General features: G+C 53.7%; 1 protein-coding gene across 3 annotated transcripts in view; it reads right to left on the bottom strand.

Moving 5' to 3' along the window:
- The window catches only part of TBC1D22A (TBC1 domain family member 22A), a 320,332-nt gene that overhangs the window by 186,158 nt on the left and 109,194 nt on the right, over positions 1-24,980 (bottom strand). For all 3 annotated transcript variants that reach the window (XM_042993557.1, XM_042993558.1, XM_042993559.1), the window contains one exon: positions 14,365-14,479. In XM_042993557.1, coding sequence (XP_042849491.1) covers positions 14,365-14,479 — 115 coding nt within the window. The remainder of the gene's footprint in view (positions 1-14,364; positions 14,480-24,980) is intronic.

Below are 24,980 nucleotides of genomic sequence, written 5' to 3'. Positions count from 1 at the left end.
AGATTCAACAAAAACCAACCATCAACAAGGCATATCATAGTCAAATTCACAAAACACTCAGGCAAGGAGACAATCATGAAAGCAGCAAGGGAAAAACAGTCCCTAACCAACAAGGGAAGACAGATCGGGTTTGCGGCAGACCTATCCACAGAAACTTGTCAGGCCAGAGAGGAGTGGCAGGATATATTCAGTGTGCTGAATCAGAAAAATATGCAGCCAAGAATTCTTTATGAAGCAAGGCTGTCATTCAAAATAGAAGAACAGAGAAAAAGTTTCCCAGACAAACAAAAATTAAAGGAGTTTGTGACCACTAAACCAGCCCTGCAAGAAATTTTAAGGGGGACTCTCTGAGGGGAGAAAAGATGAAAAAAAAATTTATATATAGATCTATTTATAGATATCTATAGAGATATATGTATATAAAATACATATATATACACATATATACATATATATCTATAGATACCTATAGATATAGATATAGATATAGATATAGATATAGATATAGATATAGATATAGATATAGATATACATACCAAAAGCAACAAAGATTAGAAAGGCCCAGAGAACACCACCAGAAACTCCAACTCTACAAGTATCATAATGGCAATAAATTCCTATCTTTCAGTCCTCACTCTAAATGTCAATGGACTCAATGCTCCAATCAAAAGACACAGGGCAACAAAATGGATAAGAAAACAAGATCCATCTATATGCTGCTTACAGGAGACCCACTTTAGACCTAAAGACACCTTCAGATTGAAAATAAGGGGATGGAGAACCATCTATCATGCTAATGGTCAACAAAAGAAAGCTGGAGTAGGGGCGCCTGGGTGGCGCAGTCGGTTGGGCGTCCGACTTCAGCCAGGTCACGATCTCGCACTCCGTGAGTTCGAGCCCCGCGTCAGGCTCTGGGCTGATGGCTCAGAGCCTGGAGCCTGTTTCCGATTCTGTGTCTCCCTCTCTCTCTGCCCCTCCCCCGTTCATGCTCTGTCTCTCTCTGTCCCAAAAATAAATAAATGTTGAAAAAAAAAAAAAATTAAAAAAAAAAAAAAAAAAAGAAAGCTGGAGTAGCCATACTTATAGCAGACAATCTAGACTTTAATATAAAGACTGTATCAAGAGATGCAGAAGGGCATTGTATCATAATCAAGGGGTCTACAGGCCAAGAAGACCTAACAACTGCAAACATTTTTGAGCCAAATGTGGAGGTACCCAAATATATAAACCAATTAATCGCAAACATAAAGAAACTCATCGATAGTTATACCATAATAGTAGGAGACTTCAACACCCCACTCACAGCAATGGACAGATCATCTAATCAAAAAATCAACAAGGAAACAATGGCTTTGAATGACACACTGGACCAGATGGACTTAACAGATATATTCAGAACATTTCATCCTAAAGCAGCAGAATATACACTTTTCTCCAATGCACATGGAATGTTCTCCAGAATAGACCATATACTGGGACACAAACGAGCCCTAAGTAAGCACAAAAAGATCGAGATCATACCGTGCATATTTTCAGACCACAACGCTATGAAACTTGAAATTAACCACAAGAAAAAATTTGGAAACGAACAAATATTTGGAGACTAAAGAACATCCTACTAAAGAATGAATGGGCTAACCAAGAAGTTAAAGAGGAAATTAAAAAGTAGATGGAAGTCAATGAAAATGATAACACCACAACCCAAAACCTCTGCGACGCAGCAAAGGCTGTCATAGGAGGAAAGTATATAGCAATCCAGGCCTTCCTAAACAAGGAAGAAAGATCTCAGATACACAACCTAACCTTACACCTTAAGGAGCTGGAAAAAGAATAGCAAATAAAACCCAAAACCAGCAGAAGACAGGAAATAATAAAAGATTAGACAAGAAATTAATGCTATCGAAACCAAAAAAACAGTAGAACAGACCAATGAAACCAGAAGCTGGTTCTTTGAAAGAATTAACAAAATTGATAAACCACTAGCCAGTCTGATCAAAAAGAAAAAGGAAAGGACCCAAATAAATAAAATCAAGAATGAAAGAAGAGAGATCACAACAAACACAGCAGAAATAAAAACAATAGTAAGAGAATATTATGAGCAATTATATGCCAATAAAATGGGTAATCTGGAAGAAATGGACAAATTCCTAGAAACATATACACTACCAAAACTGAAACAGGAAGAAATAGAAAATTTGAACAGACCCAAAGCCAGTAAGGAATCAAATTAGTAATAAAAAATCTGCCAAAAAACAAGAATCCAGGGCCAGATGGCTTTCCAGGGGAATTCTACCAAACATTTAAGAAAGAGTTAACACCTATTCTCTTGAAGCTGTTCCAAAAAATAGAAATGGAAGGAAAACTTCCAAACTCTTTCTATGAAGCCAGCATTACCTTGATTCCAAAACCAGACAGAGACCCCACTAAAAAGGAGAATTATAGACCGATTTCCCTGATGAACATGGATGCAAAAATCCTCAACAAGATAGTAGGCAACCAGCTCCAACAATACTTTAAAAAAATTATTCACCACGACCAAGCGGGATTTATAACTGGGATGCAGGGCTGGTTCAATATCCGCAAAACAATGTGATTCATCACATCACTAAAAGAAAGGACAAGAACCATATGATCCTCTCAATAGATGCAGAGAAAGCATTTGACAAATTACAGCACCTTTTCTTGATAAAAACCCTCAAGAAAGTAGGGATAGAAGGAGCATACCTCGAGATCATAAAAGCCATATATGAACAACCCAATGCTAATATTCTCCTCAATGGGGAAAAACTGAGAGCTTTCCCCCTCAGGTCAGGAACAAGACAGGGATGTCCACTCTCACCACTGTTATTCAACATAGTATTGGAAGTCTTCGCCTCTGCAATCAGACAACACAAAGAAATAAAAGGCATCCAAATCAGCCAGGAGGAGGTCAAATTTTCACTCTTTGCAGATGACATGATACTCTACATGGAAAACCCAAAAGATTCCACCAAAAAACTGCTAAAATTGATTCATGAATTCAGCAAAGTTACAGATTATAAAAGCAACGCACAGAAATCGGTTGCATTCCTATACACCAACAATGAAGCGACAGAAAGAGAAATCAAGGAATCGATCCCATTTACGGTTGCACAAAAAACCATAAAATACCTAGGAATAAATCTAACCAAAGAGGTGAAAAATCTATATGCTGAAAACTATAGAAAGTTTATGAAAGAAATTGAAGAAGACACAAAAAAATTGAAAAAGATTCCATGCTCCTGGATAGGAAGAACAAATATTGTTAAAATGTCAATACTACCCAAAGCAATCTACATCTTCAATACAATCCCTATCAAAATAACACCAGCATTCTTCACAGAGCTAGAACAAACAATGCTTAAATTTGTATGGAACCAGAAAAGACCCCGAATAGCCAAAGCAATCTTGAAAAAGAAAACCAAAGCAGGAGGCATCACAATCCCAGACTTCAAGCTATACTACAAAGCTGTAATCATCAAGACAGTATGGTACTGGCACAAGAACAGACATTCAGATCAATGGAACAGAATAGAGAACCCAGAAATGGACCCACAAATATATGGCCAACTAATCTTTGACAAAGCAGGAAAGAATATCCAATGGAATAGAGACAGTCTCTTCAGCAAGTGGTGCTGGGAAAACTGGACAGCGACATGTAGAAAAATGAACCTGGACCACTTTCTTACACAGACACAAAAATAAACTCAAAATGGATGAAAGACTTCAATGTAAGACAGGAAGCCATCAAAATCCTTGAGGAGAAAGCAGGCAAGAACCTATTTGATCTTGCCCACAGCAACTTCTTACTCAACATGTCTCCGGAGGCAAGGGAAACAAAAACAAAAATGAACTACTGGGACCTCATCAAGATAAAAGCTTCTGTACAGCGAAGGAAACAATCAGCAAAACTAAAAGGCAACCGATGGAACGGGAAAAGATATTTGCAAATGACATATCAGATAAAGGGTTAGTATCCAAAATCTATGAAGAACTTCTCAAACTCAACACCCAAAAAACACATAATCCAGTGAAGAAATGGGCAAGAGACATGAATAGACACTTCTCCAAACAAGACATCCAGATGGCCAACCGACACATAAAAAAATGCTCCATATCACTCCTCATCAGGGAAATACAAATCAAAACCACAATGAGATACCACCTCACACCTGTCAGAATAGCTAACTAACACTAACAACTCAGGCAACAACACATGTTGGGCAAAGATGCAGAGAAAGGGGAACCCTTTGGTACTGCTGGTGGGAATGCAAGCTGGTGCAGCCACTCTGGAAAACAGTATGGAGGTTCCTCAAAAAACTAAAAACAGAACTACCTTACGACCCAGCAATTACACTACTAGGCATTTATCCATGGGATACAGGTGTGCTGTTTCGAAGGGACACACACACACTCCAACGTTTATAGCAGCGCTATCGACAATAGCCAAAGTATGGAAAGAGCCCAAATGTCCATCGATGGGTGAGTGGATAAAGAAACTGTGGTGTGTGTGTGTGTATATACACATACACACACACAATGGATTATTACTCGCTAATCAAAAAGAATGAAATCTTGCCATTTGCAACTCCGTGGATGGAACTGGAGGGTATTATGCTAAGTGAAATTAGAGAAAGACAAATATCATATGACTTCACTCTTACGAGAGCTTTATGAGACAAAACAGAGGATCATAAGGGAAGGGAAACAAAAATAATATAAAAACAGGGAGGGGGACAAAGCATAAGAGACTCAAATATGGAGAACAAACTGAGGGTTGCTGGAGGGGAGTGTGGGAGGGGGGATGGGCTAAATGGGCAAGGGGCACTAAGGAATCGACTCCTGAAATCATTGTTGCACTAGATGCTAACTAATTTGGATGTAAGTTTTAAAAAATGAAAAATCAAATAAAAAAATAAAAATTAAATTAAATTAAATTTTTAAAAAGACCACTCATGACCTTAGTGGTACAAGTCCTTCTGTTCTTCTCGGCCAGTCTAGCCAACAGTATGCCCACTTTGTGGATATTTCTGGATCTTCCCAAAACTTCGGTTTGGGGTTGATCGTCTCCACTGTTTTTCTAGTCTTCACTTATTTCTGCTCTAGTCTTTGTTTCCTTCCATTTGTTTCAGCGTGTTTGCGCTTCTTTTCATGCTTTCTAAAATTAAAGAGTTAAGGTCGTGCTTTGAGATGTTCTTTCTAATATAGTCACTTAGAGCCACAGGTTCTCTTGAAGCCCAACTGTCGCCACGTCCTGTACGTCTGTGCCTTCATTTTCATTCATCTCAGACGTGCTTCAAAGTTCCCTTATGATCTCTTTTCTGACACATTGCTTATTCCCATGTCAGTCTCTTCACACTGCCCGCTGTTACTGACACCCGAGTGTCCCTAAGGTCAGAGAGCGCTCTCGGTAGGACCCCCCTCCTCTCCAACATCCCGAGGCTCGCTCTATGGCCCGGCACGTGGTCTGTTCCGCGTGCGCCTGAGAAGGGTGTGTGTCCTGCCGCTGTTAGGTCTAGCGGGAGTCCGGTTTGCTCGTGTTCCTCCTAGCTGCTGGCTGACCTTCTGTCCCGTTCCCCACCCATTACTGAAAGTCGTGTGTTCCTACTTGTGAAAAGGACACTTCAAACAAAGTTGAGTGACTTTGGAAAATGGTTAGATATTAAGCAAAAAGCAATATTAAAATGTGCACGCATAACATAACTGCCACCGTGTAAAAAAAGGACACTGACAAGAAGACCATAAAGAAATTAGCAAATGTCCCAGTGACAGCTTCTGGGACGTGGACCCACACTGTTACTGAGTTTTCTAACTTCTGACAAGAAATCCATTAATTTATCAACATGTTTCTACATAGAAAATATGACTCCACATGAGTCACAGGCTCTGCAAGGACCTGGCACCTGATCGTCACCGCAGGGGCCGCAAAACGCACACCCTCCCCTTTCCGGGACTAACAGCCTGGTTCCCGGGCCCCCTGCCCCCACGTTCCCCACATGGAACCAGAACTGCCACAGGAAACCCCATCTTCAGACAGTTTCTGGGAACAACTGAGGACACAAGGTACCCGAGCCACGACGAACACTTAAGGAAGCCAGGCAGGAGGCGCGCCTCGCAGCCGCTCCGGTTCACGGAACGTGTGGAGAAACCGAAGTGCGAGGAGACCAGACTCAAATGCAAACAAGGGAAGTCAGGGCGACGATTTCCAAAACTAATTCAGTAGCAGCAACTTTCTCCCCATCGTCACTACAGCCCAGTTCACACCCTGAGAGTGGAAACAGGCAAGAGGATGGCCACACCGCTACCGCTCAGTGAGTCGCAAACCCCACGTGTCCCGGGCGGCTGTGGGGACTCGCTTCCCGGCCGCTGTCCGCGAGGTCCAGCCCCACGCACCCTGGTCCCCTCGAAGCGCGTGCTGAACCTCTTCTCCGGGAAAAACCAACAGGCTGAAAAGCCACCTGTACTTCTGAGATTCTGACTTACATACGGGAATATAAAAATGCACGTTCTCATTATTCTTAAGTAAATACACTGTCTATTCCAGTTCCTTCCCACACTTGCTTTAATTTCTTTTAAGAGAAGACGACATACAAAATCAAGCTGATCAGAGCTTACAAGTGCTGACACTAAGAACCAAGTGACAAACACACCTCACCGTCCAAGACGCCGCCCGCCCGTTGTTCCCGCGGGACCCAATCTGTAAGCAACCAGCCTGAGTGTCCATCCGATGTGCCAGAACCGTTTCCAAACATAACAGCACAGATGTTGGGGGGGGCAGGGGGGGTGATGCTGCTTGGGTTTTGCTCTGCTGCAAACACTTCAACTAAATGTGCTTAAACTGCACAAGGCAAGGTGAGGCGATGGTTCTTAATTTTAAATCAAATTTGACGTTTTCTGTTGAAAGGAATATGACGGTTGCAGCTTGAAAAAACACAGGCTGTACTTTAAAATTACACCATGCCCGGAGGGAAACAGCCTAAAAAAAAAAAAAGTCCAACAACAGTAGAAGGGTTTCATGAATTATGTCGTATTATCTCAATAGAATATTATGTGCGAGAGGTAGAAATGATCTTTACAAAGATTTCTTAATACTATAAGGGAAAGCTCATTGTAAGGTTAAATGGGGAAAAAGCACAAAACAGAATTTTATATACAATATAGTCTTGACTACGCAATTACAAGGCACAGAAAAAAGAGGAACGACACCCAAACAGCCGGTACCCCGGAGGGCCGATGCAGGCCGGTCCCATCCCGTGCTCGCCTGCTAGGGACACACACAGGCACAGGAACCACGGAAATCAGTAACAAGCCGCCATCAGGGGCGCAACCCAGAGGTCAGGTGGAAAAACACAGCTCAGGCTCATGGCCAGGGGAGCCCTACCCCCGTCCCCCCGGGCAGATCCAGCAGGACCCACATGTGGACCCACACCTAGGGGGAAAGACACTGGAGCCGGATCTGCTTCCCAACCAGCAGCCCAGGGAAGAGGCGCGGGCGGCCCCAAGGCCCAGCCGAGGACAGGAGGCGGCGTGCAGGAGGGCTCACCACGGGAAGTCACTGAACAGCGGACACGGTGCCTCCACCGTGACTCCACAGAAGTGGGGCCCGGGCCGGTGCAAGACTCTCCCCAAGCCAAGCAGCGCCCCCTCCGGTGGGAGGGGTGAGTGCAGGGATGGAGCCCTCCCCGGCCCTCTTCCCCAGCCCTCCCTGCCCAGCTGCAAAGAGACAGAGGCACAGGTTGCCCTTGTCGCGAAGAGCGGGTTTTCTAACTGCCCAACCAACGCACAGAACTCCGCAGGGACCCGGCTCAATACGGGGCGTGCTGAACTTGCACTCTGTGCCAAGCACGGTGCCCAGAAGACACAGTCCCTGCTTCAAGGAGCCGAACCGACAGGGCTCCGAGGAGAGGAGACAGAACACGGCAGGGACTCCCAGTGGTCAGCGGGAGTAGGGGACATAACGTAACGTCCACCGCATTTGATAAATAAAACGCAGTACCGGTGGCGGCAAGGACGTGGGCCCACGGGAACCCTCCCACGCTGGCGGGGGGGAGGGGGGCGGGGGTGTCAGATGGCGCAGCCCCTATGACCTCAAGGTCTGTAGCCAAGAGAAACGAAAACACGTTCAGTCTAAAACCTGCACGCACAGGTTCACTGCAGCGTTATTCATAATAAGCAAAGAGAATAAAGAACGCAAACGTCTATCCGTGGAAATAGGGATAAACAAAATGTGTCCTATAGTATAAGGAGAGGTCATCTGACTATAAAAAGGCCTGAAGGACTGACGCATGGTACACGTGTGGACCTTGAACGTCCCACATCGTGCGATTCCATTTACACAAAGCGTCCAAAAGAGGCAACTGCGTAGGCAGAAAGCAGATCAGCGTTCGCGCAGGGCTGGCGGAGGGGGCAGACGGGGAGCGGCCCCCGTCAGTATAGGATGCTGCAAATATTCTTAAATTGTGGTGATAGTTGCACTGTGCGAATATTCTAAATACCACTGAACTTTTCACTCAAGGTGGGTGAGTTTTGTAGTATTGAAACCATATTTCAATAAAGCTATTTTTTAAGTAGTAACAGTGACTGGGTGGGGGTCAGGGAACAGGAGTAACAGCAGTAACTGGGTGGGGGTCAGGAGCGGGTGGAAGGAGAGGACACAAGGAAAGCGGACCGCGGACGATCCTCGAAGCCAGAAGACGGTACGTGGAGCTCCCTCGAGCTAGTGTTCTGTGAGCTTCAGATGTGAACACTTTCCACGATGAAAAGTTCTCTGAAAGAAGGTTGGGGCAGGGGCGGGGGCAGGATGGGCAAAGGGGGTCAAAGGTACAAACGTCCAGCCACGAAATAAAGTCACAGGGACCACAGTTAACACTATGATGCGTTATCTGAAAGGTGCTATGCCAAGAGACGGAAAAGATCTCATCGCCAGCAAAAGCGATTCTGGAACTGTCTGTGGTGACGGAGGCAAACAGACCCTCAGCGGTGATCATCCCATGGCCCACACAGATACCAAATCGCCGTGCCGCACACCGGAACCCGACACAGCGTCGCAGCTCAACTCCAGATCAATAAGACCAGCCGCCAGTTACCCAAGGACGTGACAGGCCCGTGGAGGACCCCGTCCAACGCTCCTGGTGAGGAGCTCCCGCTCGGCCACTCCCACGCGCAGGGCGGTCAACCTGTGTCCAGACCGACCGGCCACCGCTCTGCGGCCCAGTCTGGGCAGACCACCCTCACCGGCCAGCCCTTCGGTCAGTCCCCAGTCTGCACCTCTGTGGCACCGGAATCCACGGACCACTGCCTCCCTGAAACTGTCCCCTCCCTTGATTTGGGGGACACGTCGCCCCAGGCCTTCTTCCTGCCTCTAAAACCACTTCTTCCCTGATTCCACCACCGCCCCTTGTCCCTCGTGGCACACACACCCCGCCTGTCCCGCTGCCCCTCCCGTCCCCTGCCCTCCAGAGGAGGACGGCGAGAGTCTCGCTCAGCAGCACCCCTGCAGCCAGCAGAGCCGTTTCGGGAAGGCCCTAGGAACCGACAGGCTCCACTGACAGGGCCCTTTGGCCTCTGGCCTGTGTCCTTCACCAGTTCCCCCTTTCTGTCCCCGGAACGTGGACCCAAGGAGGAAAGCCACGGGCCGAGACAGCGAAGGGACACGACAACTACAGCCGCAGCAGCACACTTCCTGGACACGCAGCACTCGCACCCGGGGCTCTGAGCTCTTCACATGGGAACTCGCTCGGGCCACACGGCAACCACGGCAATCGGTGCCGTTCCGTCCCCAGTTCCCGCGTCTACACAAAGGCCCCGTGCGGCGGGTGAGGGGCAGAAGCCGGCTCTGAACCCAGGCAGCCAGGCTCCCTCATGGGGAAGAGCCACAAACCTCCCCGCGGGACAGCAGGACGGCCGCCACGTTCAGGTCCCACGTGCGGCTCTGCCCCTGGAGAAGCACCTCCAGACCCGCGACGCTCAGCAGCCATGCCAGGACAACGACTCCCAGTACCGCCACCAACGCAACCCTCTTTCCCACGCTCCAGACAGACGTGTCCTAGCCCACAGGCGTCGTCTCGCCTCTCAACCACCTGCTTCTGGGCTACAGCCTGTCCGGGACAATGACAGCACATCCCCCTTGGTGCCCGGGACCCCGGGAACAGGCCAGACTTCTCCTCCCCTGCTCCAGTCACCCCCACGCCCTCTGCGTCACCCTCCTCACCGCCTCACGGGGCCGGCCCTGCCTTGGCCTGCCTCTGGGCCCGCTCCCGTCAGCCCGCGATGCCTCGCTGTGCGCCCTGTCCCGTCTTCTCTCAGCCTCACCCTACACCTGCCTTCCTCGGGGACCTGAACTAAGGCCAAAGCTGTAGTGACCTTCCAAAAGGTACAACAAGAACGTGTCCCATGCTGTTTCAGGAGGGAGGCGAAACCCCTAGCAGGGGTGCGGGCTGGACAGCCCCGTGCACTCCGCCAGGCCTCTGGGTCACGGAGGCAGTCTGCAAGACCGGGCTCCCAGCCGTGGCTCAGACCTAGAACGGCTCACACACGTGCAGCAAACCCAGCACTCATGTGCCTATGGCTTCTTACCCCTGAGGCTTCAACCCCTTAAATTCATAAATTCCCAAACCTTCCTGGCACAGAGCCCTCTTCCATGACTGACTGTTCTGAGCACATTATACACTCCGGTTGCAACACCCCACTCACGGGGAGCCCCTTGGCTTTGGTGCCGCCTAAGCGGCTATATTTACCACGCTCCACGTCTGGAGGAGCTCTGCACCCTGCTACCCCTACCTCTGAGATCATGAGAAGCCTCCTGACCTCCTCCCCCAACCTTCCTTCCTGAGGCTGACGGCACCTCCAGAGCCCGCCCAAGACGACGGGCCCATTCGAAGGTAGTCAAGGATCTGTTCCACGTTTACTTGGAGAGGTTGTGGCCGGCGGGCACCGTGTGTGTGCACGGGCACGCGTGTCTGTGTGTGCCTGTGTGAGCGTGCACATGTACGTGTGCTAAACTTGCATTTGGGGATGTGTATCGTCTGAAAGTGGGACCAAACCGCCTTTCCCCAGGGGCGTGAGGTGCTCCGCAAGGAGACCTCAGCTGGTGGCATGGGTCTCTGATCCACCCCAGGGTGGCATTGACGGCCCCGTGAGACCAGTCAGGGCCACTGGACCACCTCCACGCCGTCCCATACGCAGGCTGCGCCTGCTTCCCCCCTTGCTTCCGGTTTTCCAGTGTTCCCTGAGCATTTCTTTCCTCTCTGCAAGTTGTTCCTGTCCCTCATCATCCTGGCCGGCCTCTTGATGAAGACGAACCGACCCTCTGCCAAGAACATCCAGGAAGCACTCGATCTACTTGATGAGCCCAGGTCCAAATCAGAGCCTGTCTGTCAGCCCCAGATGTGCGAGCTGCCGTTCACTTCCCATCCCTCTCTTTCAGGACCTGCAAAGTCAGGACGCATGCTGCTCCCCATGCCTGCTCCCCGCCTGGGACATCGCGGTCACTGGAGCTCTGTGTCAGATTCCCCTCCTCCCTCGTGAACCAGCAGGTGCACAGCGGGCCCGGAGCTGGGGACCCACAACAAACACTCCAGGGTAAAAGTCCAGCTCCTATCAGGCCTGGCAGTGCTGCCCGGCACAGCCTGAGGCCCCTGGATGGATCTCACACCAGAGGGCTTCTCATCCCCTCGGTTAACAGGGACCGTTTCCCAGAGTTCCGCTCAGAAGAGAGGAAGACCAGAGCAACACAGGCCCACCCCGAGAAATGAGTAAAGTGCAGCTTTTGGGAGGCGGTCACATGCGGGCTACTCCCCATGCCACCAGCACTTCAAGAGTCTGACAGTCGTGTTAGAACAGGATGCTGACCCCAAAGTCCTGCTGGGACGCTCAGGAATCCAAGCCACAGGATCCTGTCACCAAGTTCCACCCTCGGAAGGAAAAATCTTAGCTTCAAGATATTCAGTAAGCGCAGTATCTAAGGTTTACCTGCTTAAAACCCCCCACAAGACAGCACACAACCCGCTGGCTGACGGTGTGCGCCCCCCAACCCGCCTGCGAGCACCCCAGAGCACCTCCCCATGGCCAGAGTGGACGAGGCCAGACAGGACCTGAGCACGGCACCCTTTAGCTGCATGCCACCGGGGGCTCGCCCGTGCTCCTGTACACTGGGACTCACCCAGACTTTCCAGTGTCCCCCCAGTGGCTCTGTCTGTCCTCAGTCACCACCGTCCCCAGATCACACCACTTCCTCCGGCCGCTCCACCGCACCCCCGCCACTCTCTCCACAGGACACCCCTGCCCATCCCACAAGGCGCACTGGGAATGTCACCATCTGGGAGGGCTCCCCCGACCCCTAGCCTGCACCCCCTGGCACCTCGGGACGACATAAAGATCTGATCGTTTTCATTCGATGTCTTCGTGACGCATTTCAAACCTGTCTTCCAGCTGGAACCACGGGCTCCAAGGGGGCAGGGAACCGCATCCCTACCACCCCGCAGAGGGCCAGAAGGTGCCCGCGTGACACCGGTGACGTGGACGGACATGGTCTCCACACCCCGGTGCTCTGCACAAGACGAGCGCTGCGGCACACGCTCCGGGAAGGTCTCTGTGAATGGCCGCACTTCTGCCCAGGAGGCTGCTGGGCAGAGCTCCAGGCCACTCACACAGACATGAGGCTGTACACAGTAACGAGACGTGCGCTTGGACCGCCACGATGAACGCTCTCAAGCCTGGGCGGCAAGACCTAAAAGGACTCAAGTCCACCAATCGTATCTGAAAGCCAGGACCCAAAAGTCCAGTACGTGCACTTAACGACATGGTCAACTGCCAGAAATGAATGGTGTGTTTCACACAAGTGTTCCAAAACCACCCTGTACATCCACTCAGCGTGTGCGCGTACGTGTGCGTATGCTGGTGGGGGGAGGGCCGGTACAGGAAGGCAGGCACAGTCTCTCTGAGCTTAACTGAGGACACAAATTCCATTTTCCCCAGTTCCTCTCTCTTCCAGACAATTATCCCATGTCCCTTCACCCTATCTCGCTGATAATTCAGGCAAATGCAGACAGGATCGCTCGGGTCTTACGACACAAGTTGGTGGTAAAGTAGTTAAGACAAACTCACTTACCACATTAATTAAACGGTCTATTTAGCACAGAATATCAATTCTCTAATCACATCTCAGCTGAACTTCTTCTTTCAATTAACAACTCCGAAGTCTACCGACAGGTCCTACTGCTCTAGGATCATTAGGAACATTTTCATTATCTGTCAAATGAGGGAGTAAGAAGCAGGAAGGCGAGTGCTCTCTGCTCTCTGCAGCCGGCCTCTCCCCTACTTAAGAGATGATTAGGGAGGGAGCGGAGGCTGTTCTCATTAGTCGCTTAGCAATGGAAAGTCCTCCTATGCAATCAGCAACTCAAACAAAGTGTGAGAGGTTGCAATAAAATGCACTGAATGGGCACGTTCTCGTCCTGAGAGGATAATCCTTCCCGGCCAGACCTCATCTCTCAGAGCACAGCGACGACGAGCATCTGAAGCACACTGGAGACTGAAGTGGCTAAACACACAATCTCATAAAGACAGACAAACGTCAAGTCACGAGGGTTCGTGCGGGGACAAATTAAAATCGGTTTTAAGTAAAAACGCTATAACCAAACAGGAAATCCCTCCTTCGGTGTTTGTCTATTTCTTACCCACAGAGAAATTAAAACATCGATCCCGCACTTAGGTTCTAATCACGATTCTGTTTTTAACGTAACATATGTTCAAAGCAGGTTACATTACAGTTGGCCGCTGTAACATAAATGGGAGAAAAATACGCACACCTCAAAGAGAAACCCCCTCACCCAGCCTAGGTCTCCATTAAACCGGCTGATCTGCATGTCGTTAAACTTCCCATAAAACGAGCCGCCACTGGTAGATCAAAGGTAGAAAGGAGACAGTGTGCCGCAGAACGTGATGGAAGGGGGTCCACCCAGGTTTTGGCTTGTGAGCCGGACACTCGACTACCATCGTATCCCCTTGACCCGATCCACTCAAATGCACACCCTGAAAGGCGGTGCTCTGGCCATCAGAACAAAACCACACTGCTCAAAGAGATCGCGCTTCTCCTCACGTATTATCAAAAAAGATCATGGCAATGATAAAAACTGCATCTTAACGTCTCCAGTAGTTAAGCAAGTGGATTTAGAGACTTGTTTTAAAGCTGGCAGAAATGAGAGAACTATTAGTCTCCATTATTAGCTGTCATTATAACGTTAACAGCAATTCTCAATACGGGTGTAATTACACACAGTGACACGGTAAGGCCCCCAAAGTTCATGGTCAATGCCTGTGAGAGAAAGCATCATGATGTGGTCTTACCTATGTGTTCGCACATGAAGACGACAAAGAAAGGGGTGACGAGGTCATTGATCCCCTGAACATATCCACTGGCAGGGTGACGGATTGCCCAAATAAACAATATCCTTTCAAAAATCTGCAAGAAAATTGAACAGGTGGTAAAGCCAAAAGTAAACACGTCAGACACTTTAAAATGTATGCACATTCACTCAAAAGCTACACGGCCAATATTTCCCTGATATTAAAAATAAAAATGTTAAAAAATACTAATTCTTCTTGACTTTTTCATAAAATTCCAATTTATCTGAATATCTTACCGACTCACAAGCAACTGCCATCTGTCGGCGACCCCCAGGCGCTGCCCTCCCGCACGAGCTGACTCTCACAGGGGACAGCTGGCCCTCCACGCCCGTGGGCACAGGGGACACGTAGCTGCCCGGGACCGTCTCAGGGAGCACTCCCTTGGTGGTGTAGGGATGGGGAGGGTGGGGAGGGGGGGATGAGAAGCAGGTGCACATTGGATGGATGGGTGACGGAGAGAAGGAAGGGAGTGTGGCAGGGAGGTGGGAGGGGAGAGGGAGTTGTGTGGGTGAATGCTCTGAATTTCCCTCATAAGGCAAACACATCGTTTTAAATCAGGTAGAACTAACGTATAACATTATACTAGTTCCAGGTCTATAATATTTGAACAGTGACCCCATATTTGTAAATATTACAAAACACTCACCCCATCAAGCCTGGTTAACGACCTGTTACCGTACATAGTTAGAACTTTTTTTTTCTTGTAATAAGACTCCTAAGATCTCCTAGCATCTATGACGTATGCAGCGCACTGGAACTGTAGACCCCACACTGCACATCACGTCCTGTGACTTCTTTTATTTTGAGCCCCTTCACCCATCTCGCCCGTCCCCACCCCCACCTCTGACAACCACGGATCCGTTCTCTGTATCCACGCGCTTGGTTTCGGGGATTTTTGTTTTAATAGATGTTTTTTTAACCCCTGGAAAGCGATCACCATCCGCGACGCCCTACTCCAGCAGCTCCCCCTCACACACACTCCCACGAGCCGTTCGAGGACCCAGGGCAAGGACACAGGAGGAACTGAGCCCCCTCTCTCTCCTTACAGGAGAGAACTGCTGAACGGGCCTCATGCTACGAAGGCGTGGGGCGCAGGCATGACAAGCATGAGCCGCGTCGTTTCCAAACAAGTCGAGCCCGCAGAACAAGAACAAGCTTTGCACCCAAGCAGGCAAACCCCTGTCCCGCCTGGACATCACTGACCTGGTGGTCTACGCCCCCAGGTGGGTAAGTTACCAAGCCAGTTCTGCAGCGGGGGGCCCGGGACCGGGACGGGGAAGTGTCCTCACGCAGGGCCCACGGTCAGCGCGCAGCACAGCTGGCCCCGGAATCAGGGCCCACCCTGGGACGCCCCCCACGGGGCCCACTCCACGTAAGTGGAGGGGCGCCTCGGCACGGAGCCCGTCCCCCTGGGCAGCAGATAAATGTCTGCCAGATGAGTAACACCTTCACGCGCACGCATTCACACACGGTTTCCATCTTACACCAACAGCCTTCCAGGGAGACCTGGAAAGAATATTCAAACAAGAGCAAAAGACAAAGGTCGCTTGGCCCACGGCACCATCCGGCATTTCTCCTGCGCGGACACCAGAGGGCTGACGCGTGCTCCCGCGACGGCACATCACCCGCTGAGGCTGGAAGCAACGCGGGACGAGTCCACGCGGTGGCACAGAGGACGGACACGGAGCAGGGTCCGCGCGGGACAGGACCCCTCTCACAGACCCTAGCACCTCTCAGCAGTCACAGCCCCGCCCGGGCACCAGGGAAGCCTGAGACGGCGTCACAACTGTGCGTGGCCTTTCCTCACCGTGGACGGGGTGGGGACAGGCTACGGAAGCCAAGGCACAGAGACCACACCAGCGTGAGGAGACTCGGCTGCCCCCAGAACCACTGGGCGGGAAGCCTGCTTCAGGGCCCGGAGCCAGCAGCTCAGGCCACACGGGGATAAGCGGGAACAGCCGAGCGGGAACAGCCAAGCGGGACACACTTATGACACTTTAGCACACAGAGCGTGCGGCCAGCTGGGCTGCCGTGAAGGCCAGCTAGGCCTCTCCTCGCTAAGAAAACCCAGAAGTATGCGTACAGCTCACTGGCAGATTTCTATCCCGTGCTGGAAAGTTCTAGCAAAGATGACCAGCAGGGTGGGAAACTCGCTTGCATGCGTGCTCAGTCACAACACGGCCAAGAACCGCAAGGCCTGGCGGGGAAGGTGCATTCCCACCACCAGCTCACTGGTCAGCCTCAACCTGAGAGCCACAGGTGAGGCAAGGGGGCCGAGAGAGGTGACTGTACTTGCTCTGGCCCTCACCCCTGCAGAGGGTGTTGCGCAGACAGCCCCAGGGGCACCCAAGGATGGGGCTCAGGCCACCTGTCAGTCATTGCCGACGTGGCCCTTGTCCCCTACGCAGGGCACCCAGAGACAGGTCAGCCTGCCCTAGAAGAAGTTTCCAGAGGAGCCGGGGCACCCACAATGGACACCCACACAGTGCAAGGGGCCGTGTCTGCAGTGCCCGCCAGGTCAGAGGCCTCAGGCCAGGAGCAAAAGCCTCTGTGGCTGTCACACGACGGCCAGGCCTGAGGCGGGATGGGAGCAAATGACCCGCGTCAGCCCCACAAACTCGTGGATGGAAGGACTCCACAAGGGTATGGTCTGCACAGGCGGACAGAGCAGAAACACACGAGTGCATTCTGGGGGCCACTGAGGGCGAAGGAGGGCAGGAAGGAGACACTGGGGACGGCCCCGAATGCCACGGTGCGTATGTGGGCTTCAGAAAGCAACCTCACAGCGATAGTAGCTAACGTTTATTAAATGCTCATCATCCTAACCACCTTCAGTTAGCTCCTCTAATCCCCCTCTAGTCCTTTTTTCTAATGTTTTTTTAATGTTTATTTACTTTTGAGAGACAGAGTGTGAGTGGGAGAGGGGCAGAGAGAGAGGGAGACACAGAATCCGAAGCAGGCTCCAGGTTCTGAGCTGACAGGATAGAGCCCAACGTGGGGCTCAAACTCACGGACCATGAGATCGTGACCTGAGCCGAAGTCGGACGCTTAACCGACTGAGCCCCTGGGTGCCCCAAGTGCCCCCCTAATCTTGGAGGTGGGTATGCTTACTCCCCCACTTTCTGAGGATGCGGCAGACAGACCCAAGATGGCCCTGTGTCCCCCACCTCCTGGTGTGACCTCACCCCCTTGAGTGTGGGCAGCCCCGTGACTTGCTTTGCACAATTCTGTCACCTGAGAGCACAACCCAGCCCGCCAGGAGACGCTCTCCCTGCTACCACACTGAGAGCCGCACATGGAAAGGGCCGTTCTCGGCCGAGGGCGGCCGAGAACCGGCAGGAAACCGAGGCCCCGGCTCTACAAGCAACCAAATCCTGCCGGCAGCCACGTGAGTCTGGAAGCTGGTCCTTTCCCAGTCGAGCCGCAGTGAGTCGGCAGCCCAGATATCACCTGACTGGCCCCCGGGGAGACCCCGAGCTAAGACACGCCCAGACTCCCGACCCACAGGAACCATAAGACAACAGACATGAACAAGTGTGTGTTGTTTTAAGCACTGGGTTTGTGGCGATGCTGTGACGCAGGGGCAGACAACTAACACACACGAGAGAGCTGAGGCACTACGGGCTGAGCACTTTACCCAGAGCAGCAGAGCCACGGGTCACGCCAGAAGTGCGACTAAAGGGCGGCCTCGCAAGGCTTATGAAATGCCACCACCGGTACACTTTTTTTCACATGTACATCTAACAGGAGAAAAACATCAAAAAATGTTACTTGTTTAGCAAGAAAAGAGCGTGCAAGGTGTAGGAGCCCCTGGGGAGCAAACTGCATCTAATTGCTTTCCACCTGCCCAAGGCCCAGCGGGGACCTGGTCATTAAAGGGGCCTGATGTGCACGCGTGTGTGTGCACAGATAGGGGGTACGTGCCTGCGTGTGGCGCATGTGCGTGCAGGCGCTGGTGTGAGGTGCGTGTGCATATGTACACGTGTGCATGGGCATGTGGTACGTGTGTGCACGCAGGTGTGTGGTGCATGGGCATGCATGTGCGGGTACACAGTGTGTGTGCGTGTGTGTGCACATGTGTGGCCTGGAGGAGAAGCCAGAGCTCAGCACGCAGGAATCTCCTTTCCTGCTCTGCAGCCTCACCTGGGAGGTGGTGACATCAGCACGGGAGCCCTCCCACCCTTTAAGCCCGCCCCACACTTTCAGAGAGCTCCTCTCTCTCCCCTCTCTCTCTCACGCACACGCGCACACCCCTAAACCTGCTCACAAGCACGAATGCACGCTTTCCCCCGGCAGCCCAGGCACTGAAGACAAGTGGGCGCGGAGGCCCCACGAGCCCCGCCCAGCAGGGCGCGTGCAGGGACCCGAGGCGTCCCAGGGCACCCAGCACCCGTGCAGGCAGCTGGCATGGCCTCCTCGTGACTCCCAGCCCGGCGGCCACGGGAGGGCTGAGAAAGCCGCAGGCCCGGGCTCCTGACTCAGCCCCAAAGCTTCTCTCACGCACAGTCTCGAGCAAGCCGTCCCGAGACGGACCGGGCTCCACTGGACACCGCGTGAGGGAACCGAGGAAAGCACCCGGGGGCAAACGCGCCCGGCGAACACGGCCGAACGAGGGAGGCGGCAGCGGGAGCCGACAGTGCGGCCGCTCAGTCACAGACACGCAGCTCGAGGGCTCCCAAAGCGCCGTCTGTGAAGGAGCCGACCCCCGCCCCTCCCGGCCCTCCAATCTGCACCGCCGTGCGGGCCCCGGGGACGCGGGCCGGCCCACACGCTCACACCCTTGAGGACAGTGCTCCGTATTTGTATCACTTTGGGGGGGACATTTTAGGAACTCAGCTCTCCCATCAAGGAAAGCCATCAGTTAGCTCGGACTATTTAGATTTAACTCCCCTTGATCTCTCTTGATAACCTGCAAATTATACTTTTAAGGCTTTAATACCGGTAACGTGTAAGTAAAGGGACAAATGGCTCGGTCGTGAACAAAAATGGCTTTCACCACGTCAGGCAGGCTAACATCCCGAAAGAGCACCGCCCGGGGAGGTTTGGGACACCGGACGCAAATCCGGCTCGCCACTGAGCACACGCAGGCCGTCACTGCCCCCAGAGGTCTGGCCGAGAGGCCGCGGACAGCAGGGGCCTCCTGGTGGCTTCACCCCCAGAGCAGCCTCCGAAGAGCGTCCGGCCCCGCCCGTTCTCTCGGCTTCACGGCCGCCAGCTTAGGGGCCGTCATCTCACGTCGGGTCCCCTGTGACACTCTCCCGGCTGGCCTCCCTGCTGACACCCCGTACTCGACACCCCCCAGGGTGGCAGAGGGAGCTGCTGACACATCGGGCCACGCCGTCCGTCCGTCCGTCAGTCACGCTGTCTGCCCAAGACGGGGAGGGTGAATGCAGACTGTTGGCCGTGACCCCAAGGAGCCTGACCTGCCCCTCCCTTCCCCCACCTCATCGCCTCCACTGGGTCCTCGCTCGCCAAAGCCGCCACTTCTGTCCCCCTCGCGGCCTCTGCTCTCGAACTTGTCGCAACGCCCTGCTCGCAGCCCGACCTCCCAGGGCACCCCCGATCTCCAGCATTTAGGTGTGAGTTCAAACGCCGCCTCCTAAGAGACAGCTTCCTTTACCAGCCCAGCCAGAACAGCACCCCTCTTCCCAGCCTGCGGCCCCGACCCACTTCCGCGGGAGCCCCCCGGAGGAAGGTCCTCCCGCATCCCGTTCACGGCTGTGCCCTCAGTCCTGCCCCGTGACAGGCACGGAGGAAAACCCTAGAACCCTCGCTGGCCTCACGGAGGCGTGAATGATCCGGGTCCCCCCACCCTTCAATCTGACCCTCCGCGTGCCTTTGCTCTCCAAAGCCTGTGCCGCTGATGAGCGCCGACCTTCCCGTTCCGGTAACGGCTCGGGCCAGCCCGGGATTTCGGCCAGCTCCTTCCCTTCCGTGTCTCCATCAAGTGATGCTCCAGACCCAGCTTCCCAGAGGCCAGCCAGTCGGGACCTCGGGCCCCCCGCTTGTCGGAGAGGAGAAACGGACTCAGGCGCGAAGCAGCCCCAGCGAGGGGAAGCGGTGCGGGCAGCGTGTGGTGCCGGCGGGCTTGGAAGAGGAGACGACAGGCAAACAGGGAAGTGAAGGCCGATGACGACTTCTTCAGGAGGGAGGAGGCGCAGAGCGCCAAGCTGGGCGCGCCCAGAGGCAGGGGACAGCACGGGGCTCCAAAGCCAGCGAGCCGAGTCACAGAGATCTCTCCGCGCACGATCGCTTGGTCCCGTGCGCGGAGTTCATGTTCCTCATGGGGAGACGGTCCCGTCTCCGAGCCAGGAGTCAAGGTGGGGGCTTGTGGAGGCTGCGCCAGGTGAGCGCCAGGCAAAGCGCCCACGCCCGCCCCCTCGGCACCAGGTCCCGCCCCCTCGGCACCAGGTCCCTCCCCCTCGGCACCAGGTCCCTCCCCCTCGGCACCAGGTCCGCCTTCGGGAAGCGCCCAGCACCCTCCCGCTCGGGGAACGTGCCGCCCCCAGGCCCACCTGGCCTGACTGCAGACAGCGGCACGAGAGGCCACCGCGGTGCTGGGCGCACGCTGACGTCCACGCCAACGTCCATGCCAACCGAGTCACGTCCCCTGGTCACGAGGAGGCTCACGCGACCCACATACCGGCGTCTGTTCTGGGCGAGCACTCCCAGTTCTTGCTGTCCCTACAGAGTGGCACCCAGAGCCATTTCCCTGGAGCAGCCATTAATTCAGAAAATAAAAAAATAAAAAAATAAAAACACGGATTTATGTTTCCTCGGCAAGAAAGGGGGAAGAGAAGGTAAACAGCTGGCCTACACGTCCCTCAGCGTCTGTTCATCCCGTCAGACTGTCCTGCCGCGCCAGGGACACGCCAGGAAGCCACGCAAGTCGAGGTCCGGCACCAGCCCTCGCCAGCAGCTCCGGTCCCACGCGCCCTATCCCGCCGGCAGCAGGGCCAGACGGCAGCCATCCCTCTACGGTGGCAGGCAGAAGCATCTCTTTTACAAGGTGACACACAGATCAGCCTCGTCTAGACCCCCAAGGAAAAGCTTTCCGTTAATTGCAATAATGCAGAAAAGATTTCCGCGTAGAGAGAATGTCTGGTGCCACTGGGAGCCCACAGATCCGGACCAGAGCAGCATTAAGTCCCAGCCGCCTGCAAGCTGAGGACGGTGTCGTGTGGAGGGGCGCCACGCAGCCGGGCGGAGGGGGCCTGCAGGAAGCGTGGGGCAGCAAGAATCCCAGCACCCCCCCCCAAGGGCCCCCAGGCACACCCGTGAACCCAGCCACACCGCAGAGTTTCCCCCGGCTCCAGCAGTGGGCAGGCCCCCCCCTTCCGGCTCCCATCCCCACTCCCATCCAGGGGGGCTGGCTGCAGAAACCGGAATGGGACAGGGGCCCAGTGGCCCCAGGAGACAGGGCTGCTGCAGGACCCCAGGGACAGACCTAAATCTGCAGACAGCAAAACTAACTCGCCCGCCAGAGGCCATGCAGGGAGGAAGGCCACGACCACAGGCCGGGCCGCCGAGGCCTCCTCAGACACGACATGTGCAGCTATCAGGCTGAGGGCTGCTTTCTCTCTTTCCTTCTTCTTACTAGGATTTATCCTGGTTTGTTTTTTGTTTGTTTTTTTTTTGCCTTAAAACACTTCACGAGTTTCCTTTGCTTTAAGTTATTTATTTAGAGAGAAAAAGAGAGAGAGCGCACGCACACGTGCGCATGAGCAAGGAAGGGGAAGAGAGAGAGAGAGAGAGAGAGAGAGAGAGAGAGAAATCCCAAGCAGGCACCGTGCTCTCAGCGCCGAGCCCAACATGGGGCTCGAACCCACAAACCATGAGGTCACGACCTGAGCCAAAACCAAGAGTCAGACGCTCAACCGACTGAGCCCCCGGGCACCCCTGCTTTGCTTTCGCTTAAAATCACAAAAACTAGCACAGGTTTGAGTCCAAGTCATTCAGAATCATTCAGAACTCCCTCCCCAACTCACCTGACATCGTCCCATGCCCGGGGCCCCAGCGCCCCCACTGCCTCCCCCCGCACCGACAGCTCACCTCGACGACCTCAGCCCAGCTCATAACAAGATCTGTGATGGCTCGAGCTACAGTGCTCCCCGCCTGAGCATCCATCACCGCCTCACAGACCAGGAAAGCGCACGTGACCGTGAGCACATCAGGACCGGACCTCTGAGGGTCACCCCGAAAATATTTTGCCATTTGATGGCCATCATAACGAGCCGCCCACAGATCAGACGTTGCTCAGGGCGAGTCACGAGGAAAAAGGACCCCGTTCCCCACGCCGCGGGCCGCAGGCTCCTAACCCGCATCAAACACCTGCGGTTCCTGTTCAAAGCCTGCGTGGAGCCCTTTCCAAGCTTTTGCTCTCAGGCTGGTCAAAGATATCACAAGGAACTGCCTTCCTATCACCTTTCCCAAGCAGGTGCTTTCAAAGTTCACAACATGACCCTTCAAAGGGGTACAGATTAAGCACCACTTCCCTTGAATTCACAGCCCCCGACGGGCCTGGAGACGAGCTGGGGGCAGGCACTCGCTCCTGCCGGCTTCTCCAGCCCCAGCGCCCTGTGGTTCCCTCACACGGTCTCAGCTAAAAGCAGAATCCGAGAGAAATCTTGTGAGGGACGTTCGTGTCTCATCCTCTACCGAGGCGCCCCCACAACAGCAACGGAACAACCGCAAGGAAAAATGACTCCTGCATGCCCCCCGCCACCCCACCCTAAGGAGGGAGGTGCCGGGAGAATAGGTCGTTCCAGGCCACCGCCAGACCCTTCACTGCCCCAGACCCCACAACAGAGCCCGATTCCCCAGAGCTCCCCCGGGGCCCAGGCTCAGAGGAGCCCCCAGAGGCCAGAGCTAGTGCGAAGTCCCCCAGGGCAAAAAGCGAGAAGAGACAGCAGTTCACCAAAATCAAGGATCAAAAGCCAGAGGGGCCAAGCCAGGAATCGGGAGGAGAGGCCCAGCCAGCTGGCCAGCGGCCTCAGGAGCGTGGAGCCAGCGCCCGGCCAGCCCGGCCCCCGGGGCCCGCACAGGGAGGCCGCGGGGCACTGCCACAGGAGCTTCCCGCCACGTGCCCAGGCAGCTGGGCTTGGGGCTCTAGCTCATCCTCCGGCAGAGCCCCGTCTACACTGCCGGACCACAGGCACCCCAGCCCAGGCCTGCCTTGCCTGCCTGCACAAGGTGGGTGCACCAGGGAGGCAGGGCGGCCCCGGCTGGGATTGGGAACATTCTTCCCACAAGGTTTCTGAGGGGCCAGGTCAGGACACGGACGCTCCCCAGAACTCGGAAATGGGGACCACCAGCAATTCACCTCCAAATTCAAGCGTCCCCACAAAGCACCCTCCCTGGGGCTGTCTTCCCGGACTCCATGCACGGCAAGAACGTTCGGCACCACACACGCCGGGTTTCCTGGGGACTTGATGGCGTCTCTACTGTTTCAGGCACCCTGCCCTGCGACGGCACGATGCTGAGGACACGGACCACCCCCCGGCACTTCTTCAGGGGGCGACGGCCCCACAGCGTGGTCTGCCAGAGGGTCGGGTGACCTGCCAGCGGCTGTGGCAAGAAAGGTGGCACTGGCTGGCACAGGACTAGCGGGGGCAGGGCAGGCAGGAGCACCCGGGGAGGGGGAGAGAGGCGGTCACAGCACACGGGCCCGAGTAAATGGGGAGTCAATGTCGTGCCATCAGCTTCAGTGGCGGTATCACCTGCCACAGGACAATAAAGGCAGGATGCCCCATGTACCGAGATGTTGGGTGAAACCAGAACGAGCTGCATCGGCTCTAACAATGAACACGCCCTGCGGGGCGCCTGGGTGGCTCAGTCGGTGAAGCGTCCGATGTCGGCTCAGGTCGTGATCTCACGGTTCGTGGGCTCGAGCCCCGCGTCAGGCTCTGTGCTGACAGCTCGGAACCCGGAGCCCGTTTCAGATCCTGTGTCTCCCTCTCTCTCTCTGACCCTCCCCCATTCATGCTCTGTCTCAAAAATAAATAAATGTTAAATAAAAATTTTAAAAAATTTAAAAAAACAATGAACACGCCTTGGGTCTTACAGGCTATTCAAGTTCTGCCCACGGTCCTGATGTTCTCGTCTTTGTTACAGAGCAGGAATTCATTAAAAGTAGTTCCAACTTTAAACTCTTCTGGAAGTACCTTTCTATGGATCAATTTATGCTGAACTGCAGTCATAAAACCAGTTGCCCTTCCTTGTTACCACCAGGGCTGGAAAAATGAAAATGTGACTGGCACTCCCAGTCTGCTGGCCAAACTTCAGACACCTGAGCAACCAAGAAAGATTTTTTCCTAAAAAGCTGAAAGACTTTCTTGCACAGAAGGTTCCTGGGAGGGCAGCGCTGCCCGGCTCCACTCTGCAAACCTGCGGCTCCCTCCACGGCTCCCCAGGTGGGACCGGGGCAGCGCTTGGGGCGCTTGGGGCGCTCGGGGCGCCGAGCCACTCTGCATTCTACAAAATGAAATCCACGTAAATGGAAAACGTCGCTGTGCTCACGAGGACTCACAAAACTCTGATTTCAGAAATCTGAAAAC

Source organism: Panthera tigris, chromosome B4 (assembly GCF_018350195.1).
Source record: "Panthera tigris isolate Pti1 chromosome B4, P.tigris_Pti1_mat1.1, whole genome shotgun sequence".
NCBI classification, from domain to species: domain Eukaryota; kingdom Metazoa; phylum Chordata; class Mammalia; order Carnivora; family Felidae; genus Panthera; species Panthera tigris.
Note: the sequence above shows the minus strand (reverse complement) of the source record. Positions and strands in the feature narration are given on the sequence as shown.